General features: G+C 35.6%; 1 protein-coding gene across 1 annotated transcript in view; it reads right to left on the bottom strand.

Moving 5' to 3' along the window:
* Ino80 (chromatin-remodeling ATPase INO80) overlaps positions 1-18,072 on the bottom strand; it is a 454,888-nt gene that overhangs the window by 361,384 nt on the left and 75,432 nt on the right. Inside the window, exons 12-14 of the mRNA XM_069824011.1 lie at positions 13,766-13,881; positions 9,483-9,658; positions 4,060-4,262 (exon numbers count right to left, since the gene is read on the bottom strand). Of these exons, the coding sequence (XP_069680112.1) occupies positions 4,060-4,262; positions 9,483-9,658; positions 13,766-13,881 (495 nt within the window). The remainder of the gene's footprint in view (positions 1-4,059; positions 4,263-9,482; positions 9,659-13,765; positions 13,882-18,072) is intronic.

Raw genomic sequence — 18,072 nt, forward strand, 5'->3', positions numbered from 1 at the left:
CTATCAATGATGTGTGTTATACCTTCAATTAAAAATTGTTTGGTAGTATCATATTTTTTAATAAAGCACCTTTATTGTACCAGTTGCAGGAGACAGCTCTGCAGTATATATTGACTACACCTCAACTCTGGCTACTAGCAACAGGCGTCTATAATGAACACCGATCAAAATACCCCTCATTTCTCATGAAAAACAAGAACTGAAAAGACTACAGTGGACTTTATGTTGTCAGCAAACAGCTGGATACATTAAGAAGATTGATTGATAGATTGATTGATTGATTGATCTTTATTGTAATAATGTTTATCAATGCTGTCCACATGCCAGCATGCATTCCACATCTCCACTCCCATTTCAACTATTTATTAATACAGCTGCTTGGTGTTCTTACTGCTAAATGTGGTAGTAATGCTGTCAACCATTGTTTCACATCTGTTCAAATTAGTTCACTAGGATTTAGACCTCGACAATAAAGTTCCAGTTCTCGTAGTGTTAACTAAGGTAAATTACAGCTCATGCATTTTGTCAAGACACTCGCGATGTGCAGTGCAGGAACAACACTTCTGTGGAAGGGGTAGGAGTAGAAGGGAAGGTCGGGCATGTGTCTACCGAGTTCAAGGCAAAAACTAACCCATTCCCCTCATCCGATCTCGTGTGCAGCTCTGTAGGAAGAGTGGGGGAGTGTCTTGACAAAATGCATGAGCTGTACCATCATAGTTTCAATTAATACAGGGAAGTTGTTTATATATAAATTTATCAAATCTTTACTTTTCGTATGTTACAAGTTCCTGTTTCTGACTTTTATCTTCACATATATTCATATACAAATGAGACAGTGTTTTGGAACCCAACTTCGATAACACTGGTGGCATGGCTCATTTAATGAATAATTAACAATAAATTATGGATAAACTTAGTAAATAAATAAATAATATTGGCTACTTTAATAATTAATAATGAGCACCTCATTAAATTATATTCACTGAACATAAATGTTCACATGTAGAAATGACATGAAATATTTCAGTAAAAACATTGTATGAATTAAGTATTGAGAGGGACTGAACAATAGTTGTAGGAATTGACACACCCCCTTCCATTTCTACTTACATCACTGCAACACGTTTACGATTTTGTCTAGGTAACTCCCAGCCCAGGCTCACTTATTAGCCTAACAAGCAAAGCCAGGAGTCAAGATCGGTAAGCAAGTGTTTTTTTTTTTTTACTAAAGATTTTTTTTTTTGGTCCTACAGAATATGTCTGTTATGGTAACAATTAATATTAGAGTTGAAAAATTCGCTCCGGTACCAGGGATCGAACCCGGGTCCTTGGTTCTACATACCAAGCGCTCTAACCACTGAGCTATGCTGAAGTCCAATCCACAGCACCAGAAGGGGAAAACACTGTAGGAGGGGAGTTTGATCAGTGCTGTGGATTGGACTTCGGGGTAGCTCAATGGTGAGAGCACTTGGTATGTAGAACCAAGGACCCGGGTTCGATCCCTGGCGCTGGAGCGAATTTTTCTCCTCTAATATTAAGCGTATTTCTTCCTGAAAGATGCCCTTGGTGGTTATATGACTCCTATGTTTGCAACTTGTTGGATCTTTAGGAGTTATAGGAATTTGTTGGAGTTGTAGAAATTTCATCATGACTTCATTCAGATAGAAAATGAGGCCCAAGATCCCATGTTGTTAATTTAAAACACACAAAAGAATCCTGTTCCTGAGCGAGAGCACTCCCAAGAAAATTATACTAGCTGTCTCTCTTTAGTATTAAAGTTCAACACTAAGCCAATACCATAAGAGTAAAAAATTTTGTTTTACACATATTCAACAAAAGAAATTGAAGATATATTGCCAGGGAAGCAGAGGTTCAGAAATATCTCAACTGCCATTTTGGGGGGAAGTAGGAAGAGGCAGAAGGTGAGAGAGAAAAGTACGCAAAAGAAAAATAAAAGAGAAACGAAAGAGACTAGACAAAAAAAGGTAGAAAATTAAAAAGGGCATAACGAAAAAGAAAAAAGTAATCAATGGATGAGTGAATTGTGTGAAGGCAAATTAAAGGAAGAGAAAAAAAGAAAGAATGGAGAAACAATGAAGATAAAGAACAAAGGAATTTTTTTTCTTTTACTACTACTAGCAAGTACTTGACTGTTCTTCATTCACCCACATGAAGCCAGTTATAAAGACCAATTTATCGATAAAATAGTTGCCCAGAGTGCACAGTAGGAGACTGGTCTATGGTACACCCGCAATAAGAATTAATCAATCTTCTTAATGTATCCAGCTGTTTGCTGACAACATAAAGTCCACTATAGTCCGCTGTAGTCTTTTCAGTTCTTGTTTTTCACCAGAAATGAGGGGTATTTTGATCGGTGTTTATTATAGATGCCTGTTGCTAGTAGCCAGAGTTGAGGTGTAGTCAATATATACTGCAGGGCTGTGTCTTCTGCAACTGGTACTGATGATTTTAATTTACTTCTTTTATGGTTTATGGATGGACAGTATAGAAGAATGTGTTCCAGATCTTCATAATGATTATTACACCACAGACAAGTAGGATTATCAGAAATGTGAAATCAATGTAGGTACAATTGTGTGACAATGTGACCTGCTCTGGCTCTTGTTCAAATGTATGTCTGGGCAAGTTTTTGTATATTTCCAGGTCATTTGGTTTCTTTTGTACAGACTAAAATTTTTCCTTCGTCAGAAGAGAGCCAATTGTTGATCCATAGGTTTATAAAATAAGACTTTACTGAAGCAAAAGCATTGGATAGAGATATCACTTGAAGAGGTCTTGGTTGCAAATATGTTGCCTGTTTTGCAATATTATGGACTTTCTCATTTCCAGGTATACCACAATGACTAGGTATCCATTGAATTGTTATTTCCTTTTGGAGTTTTTTTTAGTTTACTTAGTTGTTTCTGAATTGGAATAATTCTATGTGAGTATAGGTTTGGTACATATTTAATTATATTAAATATAGCCCCCTTGGAGTCGGTAAGTATGCAAATAGATTTTTCAGAAATTTGAGTAACACACTGAAGAGCAGCATCAATAGCTATCAATTCAGTGTCAAGACTGGGAGAGGATGAACATGGTATGAAATAACTTTCCTGATACTTTGGAATATAATAGCCTGGCTCCTGATATCCCATTATTAGGATTTACACAACCATCTGTATAAATTTGAAGGTGATCCTTATATGTGCTGCAGAGTAGTTCCATGGCATCTAACTTAAGAATGTATGGAGGATCATTTTTGGAATGATTTCCTGGAATCTATATGCTATGTTCTGGAATCACCCATTTCCATGGAGGAATTTCGTTTACAACTGAAGTTTTAGCAATGAGTGTGTCTGTGATATAGATTGGTATTTCTTTTTTATTTTATAGAAATTACAGGATATTATCTGACAGTTTGAAGAACATCTGAGATCTGGGTGAGGCTTGCAATTTTAAATGTATTTTTAGATCCTTTTGTCTGATTGGTTGAATATTACATTCAGTTTCTAGGGCAACAGTTGATGTGGTTTTTGGTACTCCTAGGCATAATCTCCCTCGTGGGTACTCACCTTGTCGTGGTGAGGGAGCTTAAACTTGTTGTTTAAGCTAACAAGTAACAAAGAGGTACCCGCAGAAGCTGCATTAACACCAATGCAGTCCCACTATATTTTTCACTGCTTATGATACATGGAGTCCCTCAGTGTAAAATTCTCCGGAGGTTAAATAGTCCCACAATAAGAAGATGGAGATTTGTTGGGATGCCACAGGGTAACCAGAGCTTTTGGAGAAAATCTCTGTGTTATCTGGACCACAGGCTTGCTCAACACAAGTTATAAATCTGAGGTATGCCGAGGATCGAACCCGGGTCTACAGGATTATAAGTCCAGTGTGGTGACTAGAATGAAGAAATATAGAAATAAAGGAAAAATAAAAAAAGGATAGAGCAGGAAAGGAAAGTGGAATGAATAAAAGAATGAAAAAAGAAATCTTTCTCATGAAAGAGGCCAAAAAATCACTATAAATATATAAATAGGCTGTTTATACAGTACTTACTTTCATCAATGCCGGTTTTGTTTTCTGCATGGCTTTCAATATCCTTGGAAAACCATTCATTAAATTCATCATGTGAATCAAAGAGGGTTGGCATGATAAAATGCAGGAGAGCCCACAGTTCGGCCATGCTGTTCTGAATAGGTGTGCCACTCAGCAATAATCTATTCCGACAGCTAAACCCCAAGAGGAGTTTCCACCGCACACTGAAAAACAAACAAAAAATGAAGTTCTCTTCACACAAACTTTATGTACCACAATCAATTTCAGGATAGTTAAGAATGAACGACTTTTAATCCTTCACTTTTACATAGTCGCAACTCCTCGATTTTTTGTGTTGCAGGATACAAAAAAAAAAAAAAAAAAACACCAGCATGTGCATGTATGCACACATGTAGACATACACAGTACATACAGATGGTAGTAAACAAGAGAACAGAGTAGGATCATGAGTTACCATATTCACTCAACAAGATCTAACACATCAACTGAAGTACAGATTGTATAACATATACTTGAATAACCAAGCTCTTGAAAAGATGAAAAAAATAAAAATCGCTGAAAATGGATAATGAACAGCGGTAGTATTCACAGAGAAATGGATCATCCTGGACTCTCTCTGAAAGTCCAGCAATTACAAAGAATTGACAGAATGCAGTAGTAAGAAGTAATTGACATGCTGTTAATAAAGATTTCATGTTTATGAGTGAAGCAAAGGCCTAATGTTGATATGTTGGTAAGACAGATCATAGTATGATTTTTAAGAGATGAGTTCTATATCTCCTTTAATCTTTTTCTCATTGTTTTCTCACTAACATAGATCCTCCATCATCATCTAGAGTAATTTCGTGTTTCCACAGTAGTCATAATTACGAAGAGTATGTCGAAATTTCAGTTGGAGATACTGATCGTCCTGACTGATATTTAACAATATGTTTCACACCTTCTAGAGATGTTGAGCTCTCTAAAGCTTTGAAATATTCTCTAGATAATAAATGCACTGACAACAGGCACCCAATCATTATAGTGCATACTTTGCCCATATTTTATAAAAAAAATTGTTGTTGGAGCATCTTATGAACTTAAGGAGAGTTCCTTGTTATTGCATGGAAAATAACTGTAAAAATAGTTTATCTTCAATAATACTATTTATCAGAACTCTTTCATTTTTAGTGATGTGTGTATATACATTAAGCTTTAAAATACAAAAAGAATGGTTACTCTTTCACCTTAAAATATTTTTTTTAAATTTAAACATAATTTTTTTATAAATTCACTACATGTCTGTAATTAGGTACACTTTATTCACTTTGCCTCTGATTGAGATTCTGGCTGATATGTACATCTATTATCAGGCAGTATATCTCATTTGACAATATGTGTTGGAAGAAAAATAATTGTTTGTATGGATCTGAAGTCTGATTAGTATAATATGTAGCTAATCGGCAATGTATGCAATGGAGGAGGAAAGGAAGTGGCCACTCTACCCTATTATCTCCTGGCTTAGTTGCCTTATAAGTGGTTCCATGTTGGTATCACTTGGTGAGGTTCAAACCTGTCTTCGGACAGTTGAATAAACAGCAACAACTATTCACTTATTATAGCACACATTGATTTGAAATTTTAGCCACTTACTGCTATTCATTCATTCATTTAGTGTTTTGCCAAAGGGCAGGTCTTTCACTGCAAACTCAGCTTTCTTCAGTCTTTCCTATTTTCTGCCTTACTCTTTGTTTCCTCATATGATCCATATATCTTAATGTCGCCTCTCATCTGATATCTTCTTCTACCCCAAACTCTTCTCTCGTTCACCATTCCTTCCAGTAGGCAGTTTCTTCTCAGCTAGTGACCCAACCAATTCCTTTTTCTCCTCCTGATCAGTTTCAGCATCATTCTTTCTTCACTCACTCTTTCCAACACAGCTTCATTCCTTATTCAGTCTATCCACTTCACACGTTCCATTCTTCTCAAATGCTTCTATTCGCTTCTCTTCACTTGGTCGTAATGTCCATGTTTCCCCATACAATTCCACACTCCAGTCCACACCTGTGGAGTAACGGTCAGCGCGTCTGGCCGCGAAACCAGGTGGCCCGTGTTCGAATCCCGGTCGGGGCAAGTTACCTGGTGGAGGTTTTTTTCCGGGGTTTTCCCTCAACCCAATACGAGCAAATGCTGGGTAACTTTCGGTGCTGGACCCTGGACTCATTTCACCGCCATTATCACCTTTATTTCATTCAGATGCTAAATAACCTAGATGTTGATACAGCGTCGTAAAATAACCCAATCCAGAATCCACACTCCATACAAAGCACTTCACTAGTCTCTTCCTTAGTTCTTTTTCCAGAGGACTGCAGAAGATGCTCCTTTTTCTATTAAAAGCTACCTTGGTCATTACTATCCTCCTTTTGACTTCCTGGCAGCAGCTCATGTTACTGCTTATAGTATACTCCAAGTATTCGAAGCTGTCCACTTCCTCTACTGCCATTTAGAATTCGCAAGTTAGGGCTTATACCAACCATCACCGCATTTTTTTTTTTTTTTTTTTTGCAGTGAAGATTGGTATAAGCCCTATGCCCATAAAATTGGAGATTATTGTTTATTGTTTATTGTTAATAAAATAACATTGACAGAAATACAATCTTAGTTCTTCCCTGAAGGAGTAAAAAACTCGTGCTCAGGGAGATATCTAAACACAAAGATAAACACAAAGATAATTTTTTGACACAAACTGGGTCAAGAAAAAAAAATTACAGGAATAAATTAAATTTAAAAATACAATTTCAATTTTAACAATTTAAGTCATACAAATACATATACATATTAAATCAATATATATTCTTTAAAAATTAAATTCCTAACGCTATTTTTGAAATTCCTGATACCAAAATTTTCCAAATTTGGGTATTTATCAATTATTTTATTGTATAACCTTGGACCAAAGTAGGTACCATGGCTCAGAGCTGTGCTTGTGAAACACTTTGATTCCTCTAGTCATATAAAATCGGATCTTTCAGTTCCATATTTATGATGATACAATATGAATTTATTACGGTTCTAATGTATGAAGATTAATAAGGCAATATAATAAATCTGTTTAATTTTCAAAACATTAAAATCAGTAAACAAAAGCTCAGATGAGTAATCAATTGGTTTATTAAGGCATATTTTAATAATTCTTTTCTGAATAAGTATTAGTGGAGTGAGATTAGAATTACAAGCATTTCCCCACCCTAAAATTCCATACTGGAGAATGGATTGAAATAAAGCTAAATAAATGAGACGTAAAATATTAATTGGTAAATATGACCGAAGTATAACAAAGATATAAATTGTTTTACGTAATCTATTGCATAAATATGTAATATATTTGTTCCATCGTAAGTGTTGGTTGATCGTAATGCCTAAATACTTAACTTCTGAGGATTCAGTTAATATGGGACATTCACAATTTTGAGAAGAACAATCTGAATGATGAATTTTGAGCCTAAAGGAAGATTGAGGAGATTGAAGACCACTGGACCTTAGTGAAAATGGAACAACAGTTGTTTTGGATGTGTTTAAGGAAAGAGCGTTTGAATCAAACCACTCTTTAATTACCTGTAATCCATTATTCGCATTAATATAAGTGCCTTCCTAAGATTGTTCACCAAAAAGAATTACGGTATCATCTGCATATGAATATATAACCCCATTATATTTGCGTAAATCTGTTAATAATAAATCATTTATATAAATCAAGAATAAAATTGGACCAAGAACTGTGCCCTGAGGGACCCCTACTTTTAAATAAATTACTAATATTGGTAGGGTATATTTTAGTATCTATTAACAGTAAGTGGCTAAAATTTTAATTCACTGTGTGCTATAATAACTGAATAGAACAGGGCTGGGCACCAAGAGCGAATTCTACTCTCTCATGGGAGCTATATGACTTCTCTTCAACCCCTATCTTTCCCGCCAAACACTGTGCAGTGTTGAGCAATGATGGATGAATATTAAGCATCCCCGTTTAAAGTTTGGATTCACTCCCGGTTCCCAGCCCTGGAATAGAGTGTACTTAATAACATCACAGGATGTAGTGAATTTATAAAAAAAAATTGTTTAAATTAAAAAATTAGGTGAAAGATTTACTCTAGAGTCTAGAGTGACCATTCTTTTTTAATTTTAAAGTCTAAAGTGTACACACACATCACTAAAAAAAACTAAAGAGTTCCGATAAATAGTACTATATTTATGACTACTTGAAGATAGGCTATTTTTACTATTATTTTGCATGCAATAACAAGGAACTCTCCTTAACGCATGTTATCTGGCAAAATTCAACTATAAACTCACTCAAAAGCCTACAATTGCATTTCCACTGAACAATAACAATATATATGGACATAATTATGGGGACTTCTACTTGAACATATGAAAAAGTCATTATAAATGTGCTAATATTTATATCGATCACTGGGAAGGCCATTTAAACGCTGGCGAGACACAGTAACAGGAAACTGCCTAATATGCGAGAGGCTGCAGAAGAAGATGATTTATATTTCAAATGCACAAAAATTACAGTCCATTATTTGATACTCGTTTCACAGTGTTTTAATGGATCATTTAGAAATTTAGTATTTGTGGACCCGGAAAAGGCTTTTGATAGAGTGGATTGAAATAAATTTATGAAGAACCTGAAGAAAATTCGTGTGGTTTGGAAAGAGAGAAGGTTATTCAGTAATGAAACAACAAAAAACACAGTCAGAATAGGAGAAGAAATGTCAAAGAGAAATGGAATAAAGAGAAGAGTACAAGGGATGCCATTTATCACTTACTCTGTCTGACATCTACTTGGAGGATTTGTTCTGAAAACGAACATGGAAGGAGTGATAGTAGGAAGAAGAAAAATAAAATGCATAAGATTTGCTGATGATATGGCGTTGTTAGCAGAAGAGGTGATACTAAGAAATATGCTACCGAAGTTAATGAAGCTGTAAGCAGTAAGAGTCCTTTATTGTGTAGGGTTATGAACTAAACTTTGATGAGAGGCATTCCTCATGAGAGAGAAGGAAGTACTGCTCTCAACACAATGATACATGATAACAGTGATTTCATAAATTTGTATTGTTTACATTGATATTTCACGTAAGTAACGCTGATTTTTTTGTGCCAGTCAGTGTATATATCTGGTCTGATATCACACATATGCGCACACACACACAAACACAAACACACAGACACACACACACACAAATTTCTCTCCACTGACACCAATTTTTATAGTCTCCTGCAAAATGTAAATGCAGAGTTCAACTGTATTTAATTGACACAATGCTAACAATTTATTGTAGAAATGGAAAGGTACGAACTTTCGAAAATGCAGAAAACAGCATGAAGACTGAGAAATTTTGAAGCTAATGTCACATAATAAATATAAATAATACCTGTTGGTGCTCTTCAGAGCCTGTGCTTCATCAAGGATCAGGTACTGCCATTTTATTCGGTTAAAATACTTGAAATCTGTAATAACAAGCTGATAACTTGTGATTACAACATGGAAACTTGCTTCCCTTGTGTGCAAGTCTTTCTGGTCCCAAAATTGACGCAGAATTTTTCGCTCCTGCAAAGAAAAGATCACATTTCACAATTATTTAAATATAAAATATAGTTTGCTAGTTGCTACATTTCAATGATTCCGAACTTTATCAAGTAACACCTTCCTGGGCTTCTGCTACTTAGGTACAGTAGTATTCCACTTCTGAGGGTAGGTGCCTTCAAGATAGAATTCGTTACTTTCAAAGTAGACAGAAATAACCCTTTTATTTAGGGATAGAGTCTTCTTACAGGTCATATATATATCTATGCCATAGAACTTCCAACTTTATTCTAAAAAACTGCTAACAAATTGTAGGAGTCAGTGCGAAAAAAATATATTGAAGTTTTATAAAGTAATGTTTCTACCAGTATTTTTTTATGGGAATTAGAGTTGGGTGTTGGGAAAAGATCAAAAGTGAAGAACTGTAGCGAGTGAAAAGCATTTCCTAAGATTCGAGGTATAATGCTGGCTGCAAAACGGTATTTGTCGAATACAGGGGGGAGAGCCATTAATCCTCCCCATTGAAGGCTTTAAGGAACCAACCTGGACAAATACCCAATGTCCCATCCCTACCTTCCCGTGGTGCAGCTGTTAGTAAGCATAATTTTACAAGCTGAACTAAAGGGAGGGGCTACTCGTCAATTAGCACTGGTCAGCTTGATGAGTTAATGGTCGAATTTGGTACAATTTTCCTCTATTCAATACCTAATTCTCTCTTTACCCTTTCCTATCCAGTCCTCTGACTGAACTCTTACTTTCTTCGACCCCGATAGTATCAGAACATTCGAGGCCTAGGGGTTCATTTCACTTTCCTTCCTACCCTTCCTACTTTTCTGTTCCTAGTGCTGACCTGCTATGGCACTAAAATCATCCTCCAGTGGCTTAAGGAGGGAAAGTTGATGATCAACAAGATCTCCCAACTAGGTCCAATGGACCCGTCGACCAACAGCAGGTGCGGTCCTCCAGACATTCTGGGGGTTGTGTGTGAATGAAGTAGCCACCAAAACATTAAATTGGCTACAACTTGCCATTTTCAAATATTTTTTTTAAAATATTGGAGTGCAAGAGGTCAAATGACTTTATTGTCAAATGCCTGGCATTAGAAAACAATAACAACATAATGCTGGCTATACACTAATAGATAAGAAGAGAAATTATTATACACATATATGAAAAGAAATAAAGTCGGAAAATTTAACTGAAACAACAGAACAATATCAAACTAAATAGAGAAAACATACAAGATGAATGCCAGAAATATATATCACAAAAACTGTTTCACAATACGAGCCAAGAGGAAGATAACTTGAAACATCCAGAAAGAAATGGTGAGACCAATTTTGAAAGGGCCTAATTCCTGTTTGATGATGATATACACAGAAGAGAGCATCATCAATGGTGCTACAACCTATTGTAAGCCTTGACAGCCCCTCTAATGCATCTCCATTCATTCCTGTCTTCTGACTTCCTTTTGCAGCGTTGTACTACAATTTCCGATTTCACCTAACTTTCCTGTCAGAATCTAGTTTCCTTTCTTAAAATAGATCTGCCACATGTCTATTTATTTACAATTCTGTGTATCGTGATCCTCTTAGGAATGGCCTTATCAACAAACTTCCTATTACATTTTCATGTTGCCCACGACACAAATAATCACTGCTCTAATGCACAATGTAAACTCAGCATGATCACATTCAACTATCAGCAAATAAGCAAATTATTTTTCACACTGGTGTGACCCAAACTTAATTTAACTGTACTTGAAGTGAACATGACTTAAAAATACAACAATTTTCCTCAGAAGTATATGATACAGATGTACTCTGAAAAAAAAACAAAAATGTAACAGTTTATTCCTAAAGCATTTTAAAAATTATTTTATTTACTTATTTTTTTTTTAAGTAATGGCAGGTACTTAAGTCATTCACCCATATGAAGCCAGTTACGTAGGCCAATTTACCGACAGAGTCGTTGCCCAGGGTGTGCCATAGGAGCTGGTCTATGCTACACCCGCGATGAGATGAGATGATTATGGAGATGTGTTGGGATGCCACAGGGGAACCGGAGTTCCTGGAGAAAACCCGTGTTACCTGGACCACGGGCTTGTTCAACACAAGTTATAAATCGGGGGTACAACGGGGATCGAACCTGAGTCCACAGGATCGTAAGTCCAGCACTCTAACCACTAGACCACTGTGGCGGCCACTTCAAAAATTATGACTCCTTGGAAAGTGAAAGTGAAACAAGAGTTACAATGCTTCTAAAGCTTACTTACTTACTTACAAATGGCTTTTAAGGAACCCGAATGTTCATTGCCGCCCTCACATAAGCCCGCCATCAGTCCCTATCCTGTGCAAGATTAATCCAGTCTCTATCATCATACCCCACCTCCCTCAAATCCATTTTAATATTATCCTCCCACCTACGTCTCGGCCTCCCTAAAGGTCTTTTTCCCTCCGGTCTCCCAACTAACACTCTATATGCATTTCTGGATTCGCCCATACGTGCTACATGCCCTGCCCATCTCAAACGTCTGGATTTTAAGTTCCTAGTTATGTCAGGTGAAGAATACAATGCGTGCAGTTCTGTGTTGTGTAACTTTCTCCATTCTCCTGTAACTTCATCCCGCTTAGCCCCAAATATTTTCCTAAGCACCTTATTCTCAAACACCCTTAACCTATGTTTCTCTCTCAGAGTGAGAGTCCAAGTTTCACAACCATACAGAACAACCGGTAATATAACTGTTTTATAAATTCTAACTTTCAGATTTTTGGACAGCAGACTGGATGATAAGAGCTTCTCAACCGAATAATAACACGCATTTCCCATATTTATTCTGCGTTTAATTTCCTCCCGAGTGTCATTTATATTTGTTACTGTTGCTCCAAGATATTTGAATTTTTCCACCTCTTCGAAGGATAAATCTCCAATTTTTATATTTCCATTTCATACAATATTCTGGTCACGAGACATAATCATATACAATGCTTCTAAAGCACACAAAAAAATTGGATATATTATGTAGTACACCAAATTTAATAACTGAACTTCCACGAAAATCTGAAGTGGCAACATTCTGATTTCTTATAGCCCATGATTGCCTCAGTTACACATTTTTTTCACTGTCCAACTTTTACTCAATTTTCCAGTCCTCCTGCTAAATAATGGAGTACATGAGATCAAATGACATAGTCAACTGTTTAATAAATAGATACCAACCAACCATATGAGACAGATGTGTTTTATTACCAAAAGATATGCAGCATGTTTTGTTGGTAGAGCAACTATCATTACCAATATGTAGCCTGCTTGAAGGTTGTTGCATAGCTTAAAAATGGCACTGTACATCCCTTCAATAGGCAACCAAATAGAAGAAATATAAATGCTGTCTTATTTATCCTATATTCATATTTAAATACAAAGGAAAAATAAAATATGCAAATACTCCGTAGCATCAAATAATCCGCAGTGAGCAAGAAAAAAAAAAGGCTGTTATTTGTTTTATTTACAATAAATTAATCCTACATAAAGATATATTCCAAAACATAATAAAATGATAAACATTCAAATTCAAAGTCATAATTTTGTAGACTAATGGAGGCCATGATGAATTGTTCGAGCCAATCAGAAAAGACCATCCAATGTCTCACCTCTCATACAATCTATGCAAGAGATGTAGAACATTTTTGTTCTACCTGTAGTTTGCAAAGGGAAGAGTCCTGTGAGTCGTTCATTGACGATTCAAAAGAATAGTTGGAACTGCAGACTGGGAAGGACCGTGAACAAATCGTTAGAATCGATTTGTAATGTATGATTGAATCGTTGAAATCGACTTCTGAAAAAGAATCGTGTTGTCCAAATCAATGATGCATAGACCAAGGTACAAAGCCGGACAACACTATAATATAACAGCATCCAGTGTTTGAGGTGAAGCGGTACCACTTTTATTTCAAATAATGCACGTATTCCAGTGTATTCACATTATATATATATATATATATATATATATGGTATTCGTGTATCCTTAGTCAGTGATCTTGAATAGCCAGCAAAAAAAAAAAAAAAAAAAGTCTAGCATGGCTTGATTTCTTTGTCATAACTGAATCATTTTTAAAACTAAGGAATTCTTACCTGAGGACTACCCCAATATGGAACAACTTTGAAGTCTGGTACAAAACGAGCCATTTCTTGTTGCCAATTATGGAGAGTAGATGCTGGAGAAATAATTAGGAATGGCCCCCAAGCATCTGAAAATATAGTAAAATATTGCATTTCGTTTTTTCCACAACAGAAGGCATGTGATAGTTACATTATTTGCTTTGTAGTATCCCAAAATAAGTCTTACCAAATCATTTCTATTCCCAATCAATGCATTTTAAAGTATTACCTGGTCTTCAACCTTAACCGTTTCTTTTGTACAAAGCGCAATTACCAGATTTTAAAATATTTAGTCTAAATAAGTACAGTACAGATCTTCTATTATATCTCTGCCTCTGTGCAATGTCACAGTTCACAGTGAGGAGGAAGAAAGATAGCAAAAGTTTGTACTAATCTGTTTGTACTAAACTGTGAGAAAAAGTATGTCTAAACTCTCATCTTATACTCAGGCAAGCAGTGATCAGAGCACTGGAATGAAGGCAAAAATATTTCGTTTTGCTTTTTAGTATTCTGAAGCCCACGACCAAATAAGCCATTTGAAATTCAACCATCAGTCACCAGCAGAGATATAATGAAACATCTGTAAAACCTAGTTTTAACATAACCTCAGAAATTTGTTTACAAGGAGTTTTACTGATTCTGTCATGCAGTTGTACACATGTTTCAGTCCAAAAGCTGCAAATGTCAATTTTCTCACATTTTGTAAGTTTTCTCTACATAAATTGCCATATTTACTGGTGTAATTTCCCCCTTTTTCCTCAAAATCCGGAGGCGAAAAATCGAGAAGGAAGAAATTATGCAAGAACTACAAAATATCGAGAAAAATTTGGAGATAAACAACATCAAACAAATCATGTACACATCAAATCAATGTTTAAAACTAAATAGCTACAAGTACACATACAATTTCAGTACTTATGGATCATTTTGTGGCATTTCTTTCTACTGTTATATGTAAGTTCTAACTCTGTTAGCCTGATCTTGACTAATCTCAGTACATGGTGTCAAACTTCATGCGTTAATATTCATATAAAAATTAATACCTTTAATAAGAAAAAGGAGCTAAAGTACATGTATTCTATACTGCACTACTTTCTTCAGACAACAAATCCAAATCATCTTCCTTGTCATCAGAAGGATCATAGATATTTTTCATTATAGAAGGTATGAATAAGGTATGGGTTTCAATTTCTTATTTTTTTCGATATTTGGAATCTTCAATTACTTGAGGGAGGGGAGGTGAGGGAAGGAATTATGCGAGTAAATACGGTATGCAATTTTTATTACCTTTTTGATTAACTGATTTTTTGTGATACTGGATCTTCTACTACCCAATCCTGACCGAAAGATAGCTGAGGATGACAAGTAGCAGTAGAATTTTTACATTATTTTCACTTTCAGTTTCAGAGAAATATGATATAATAATTTACAAGTAAATTTCCTAATATAAATCAGAGAAAAACTTCTGTTCTGTTGGGACCACTATGCTTGCCTAATCCAAACAACTCAAGTGACCTTGCAGGTCTGGCACTTTATTACCTTAGTGATGGTGCCTGTAGGTAGCTCTGAAACGTTGGAGATAGTCCAAATACATGGTGAAAAACCCAAAAATTTTCTTCTCAATACAATCACCATGAAAACTTAAAACACCAAATCATTAGCCTGTATGGAGAGAAAAAGCACCGTATTATTTGGTCCAGTTGTTTGGATTAGCCAGGCATAAACTATTTTACTCTAATGATGAATATGTAAGTTGCTGCGAAACAATGGACAGCACAAGATCACTCTCTTTCAAGGGAGTGCTAGAATCTTGTATAGTCACAATTTTATTGTATTATGTTTTTCTGGCAATAAACATAAACATGATCTACAAGTCAAAATGCATGATATATAGCTTAGCAAATTGAAATACAACCCTGGAATGATCATCCCCAGTGCTAGTTGTTAAAAAAAAAGCAAGAGACAGGTGAAAGAGAAAGACATATGAGCGCAATGTTGCCCAATGTGCTGCAACTCTCAGTCAGTAAATACAGACGCTAGGTTTCTCAAATAAAATATTATAACCATATGTGCCTATAAAATAATATAGAAATAAAGAAGTGCATGTACTATTCGTGGACTTGGAAAAGGCTTTTGACAGAATGGATTGGAATAAACTTTCGGGGATCCTGAAGAAAAGTGATATGCATTAGAAAGAAAGAAGCCTATTTAGTAACCTTTATATTAAACAACAAGTCAAAGTCAGGATAGGAGAAGAAATGTCAAGGGGAAGTGGAATAGGGAAAGAAGTATGACAAGGATATCCTTTATCACTCTGTTCAACATCTACTTGAAGAATTTAGTGAAGAACTGTTTTCAGAACATGGGAGGAGTGATAGTAGGAGGAAGAAGAATAAAATGCACAAAATTTGCTGCTGATATGGCGTTGTTAACAAAAGAGGAGATGATATTAAGGGATACAGCACTGGAGCTAAATGACAGCTGTGAGCAGTATACGATGAAAATAAATGCTAACAAGACAAATACCATAGTTATCGGAAGAAAAATAGAAAGGTAAATGTACAAATTCGAAATGAGGCAGTAGAACAAGTGGACAGCTTAAAATACTTAGGGTGTACTATAAATAGTAACATGATCTGGTGCCAAGAAGTCATAATGGCAAAGAAGCTTTCAAACAGAAAAAGGACCATCTTCTGCGAACCTTTGGAAAAATAACTAAGGAAGAGATCAGTAAAGTGCTTTGTGTGGAGCGTGGCATTGTTGGGGCAGAAATATGGACATTACGACGAAGTGAAGAAAAACGACTGAAAGCACTCGAAATGTGGATATGGAGAAGAATGGAACATATGAAGTGAGCAGACAGAATACGAAATATAGCTGCACTAGAAAGAGTGTCTGAATAAAGAATAATACTGAAACTGATCAGGAAGAGAAAAAGAAATGGCTGGATCACTGGTTAAGAAGAAACTGTCTACGAAAGGATGCACTAGAAGGAATGGTGAAAGGGAAAAAAGTTCGGGGTAGAAGAAGATATCAGATGATAGACGACATTAAGATATAGGGATCATATAAGGAGACAAAGAGAAAGGCAGAAAATAGGGACGACTGGAAAATATTGACTTTGCAATGAAAGATCTACCCAAGAGCAGGGCAGGTAATTATAAATGAATGAACCATATGTGGTGTGAAATAAATAGCTGATAATATTTCTAAACTTCTACTTCAATATAACACATGGACACAAAAAACAACTGACAAGGAAGGCTCACCAAGTGATAATGGATTTTCACAACGATTTTTCCCCCATACATTCCATTTGAAGTAAGAAACCTCCCCATAAATTTCTACACCAGGAGAAAGCCTAGTTTTTTAGATATTATTTTTTCAAATTCTTCAATCCAGAGTTATAACAGCTAAGTCAAACAGTGCTATATGCTAGACATATCAGGCAATAAATCTCATCTAGCTACATACTGTACTGTCAAAATCTCCTTAAATAATGTAAGTTATGAAAATTACATCAAATACATACATAATATTCATGAAAATGACTACAGAATAGTCTATGAAGAAATGATAAGAAAATGTAAGCATACCTGAAATTACTTACTGTACTGATTACAGTGGTGGAAATCATTGTAAAAATGCTCAAAACAGAGTGGAACTTTGCACCACGAACATTTCAGAAAAATAAGTTTCTCATAATTGGCTTTAGAGTAGTTTTGCACATCAGCGTGAAAAGAGAATTCTACAGAAGTGATGAATTTATCAGGTTTGTTGTCGAAGTACGTGGCTTTATGCCAGCCATACTTAAAAATTTACATATCTTGGAGATGAAAGCTTATCATATGATGTTGTTGTTTTCTAATGCCAGGCATTTGACAAAGTCATCTGACCTCTTGCACTCCAATATTTTTCAAAGATATTATCATGGCCAGCCAATGAAGCAAAGCTTTTGAAGTGTTCCGAATCCATTTCTTGGTTTGAGTTGCACAATGGGCAGTTAGGGGACTGATATATTCCAATTCTATGCAGGTGTTTGGCCAAACAATCATGGCCTGTTGCCAATCTAAATGCAGCTACAGACGATTTTCATGGTAAATCGGGAATTAACTGTGGATTATGATGCAGGGAGTTCCATTTTTTCCCTTGAGATTGTGTTATCAAATTTTGTTTGGTGAAGTCTAAGTATGTAGATTTAATAAAGCTTTTCACAGAGTAATACGTAGATTTAGTAACAGGTCTGTAAGTAGCAGTGCTGCCCTTCTTTGCTAATGCAT

This window comes from Periplaneta americana, chromosome 4 (assembly GCF_040183065.1).
Source record: "Periplaneta americana isolate PAMFEO1 chromosome 4, P.americana_PAMFEO1_priV1, whole genome shotgun sequence".
Lineage (NCBI taxonomy): Eukaryota > Metazoa > Arthropoda > Insecta > Blattodea > Blattidae > Periplaneta > Periplaneta americana.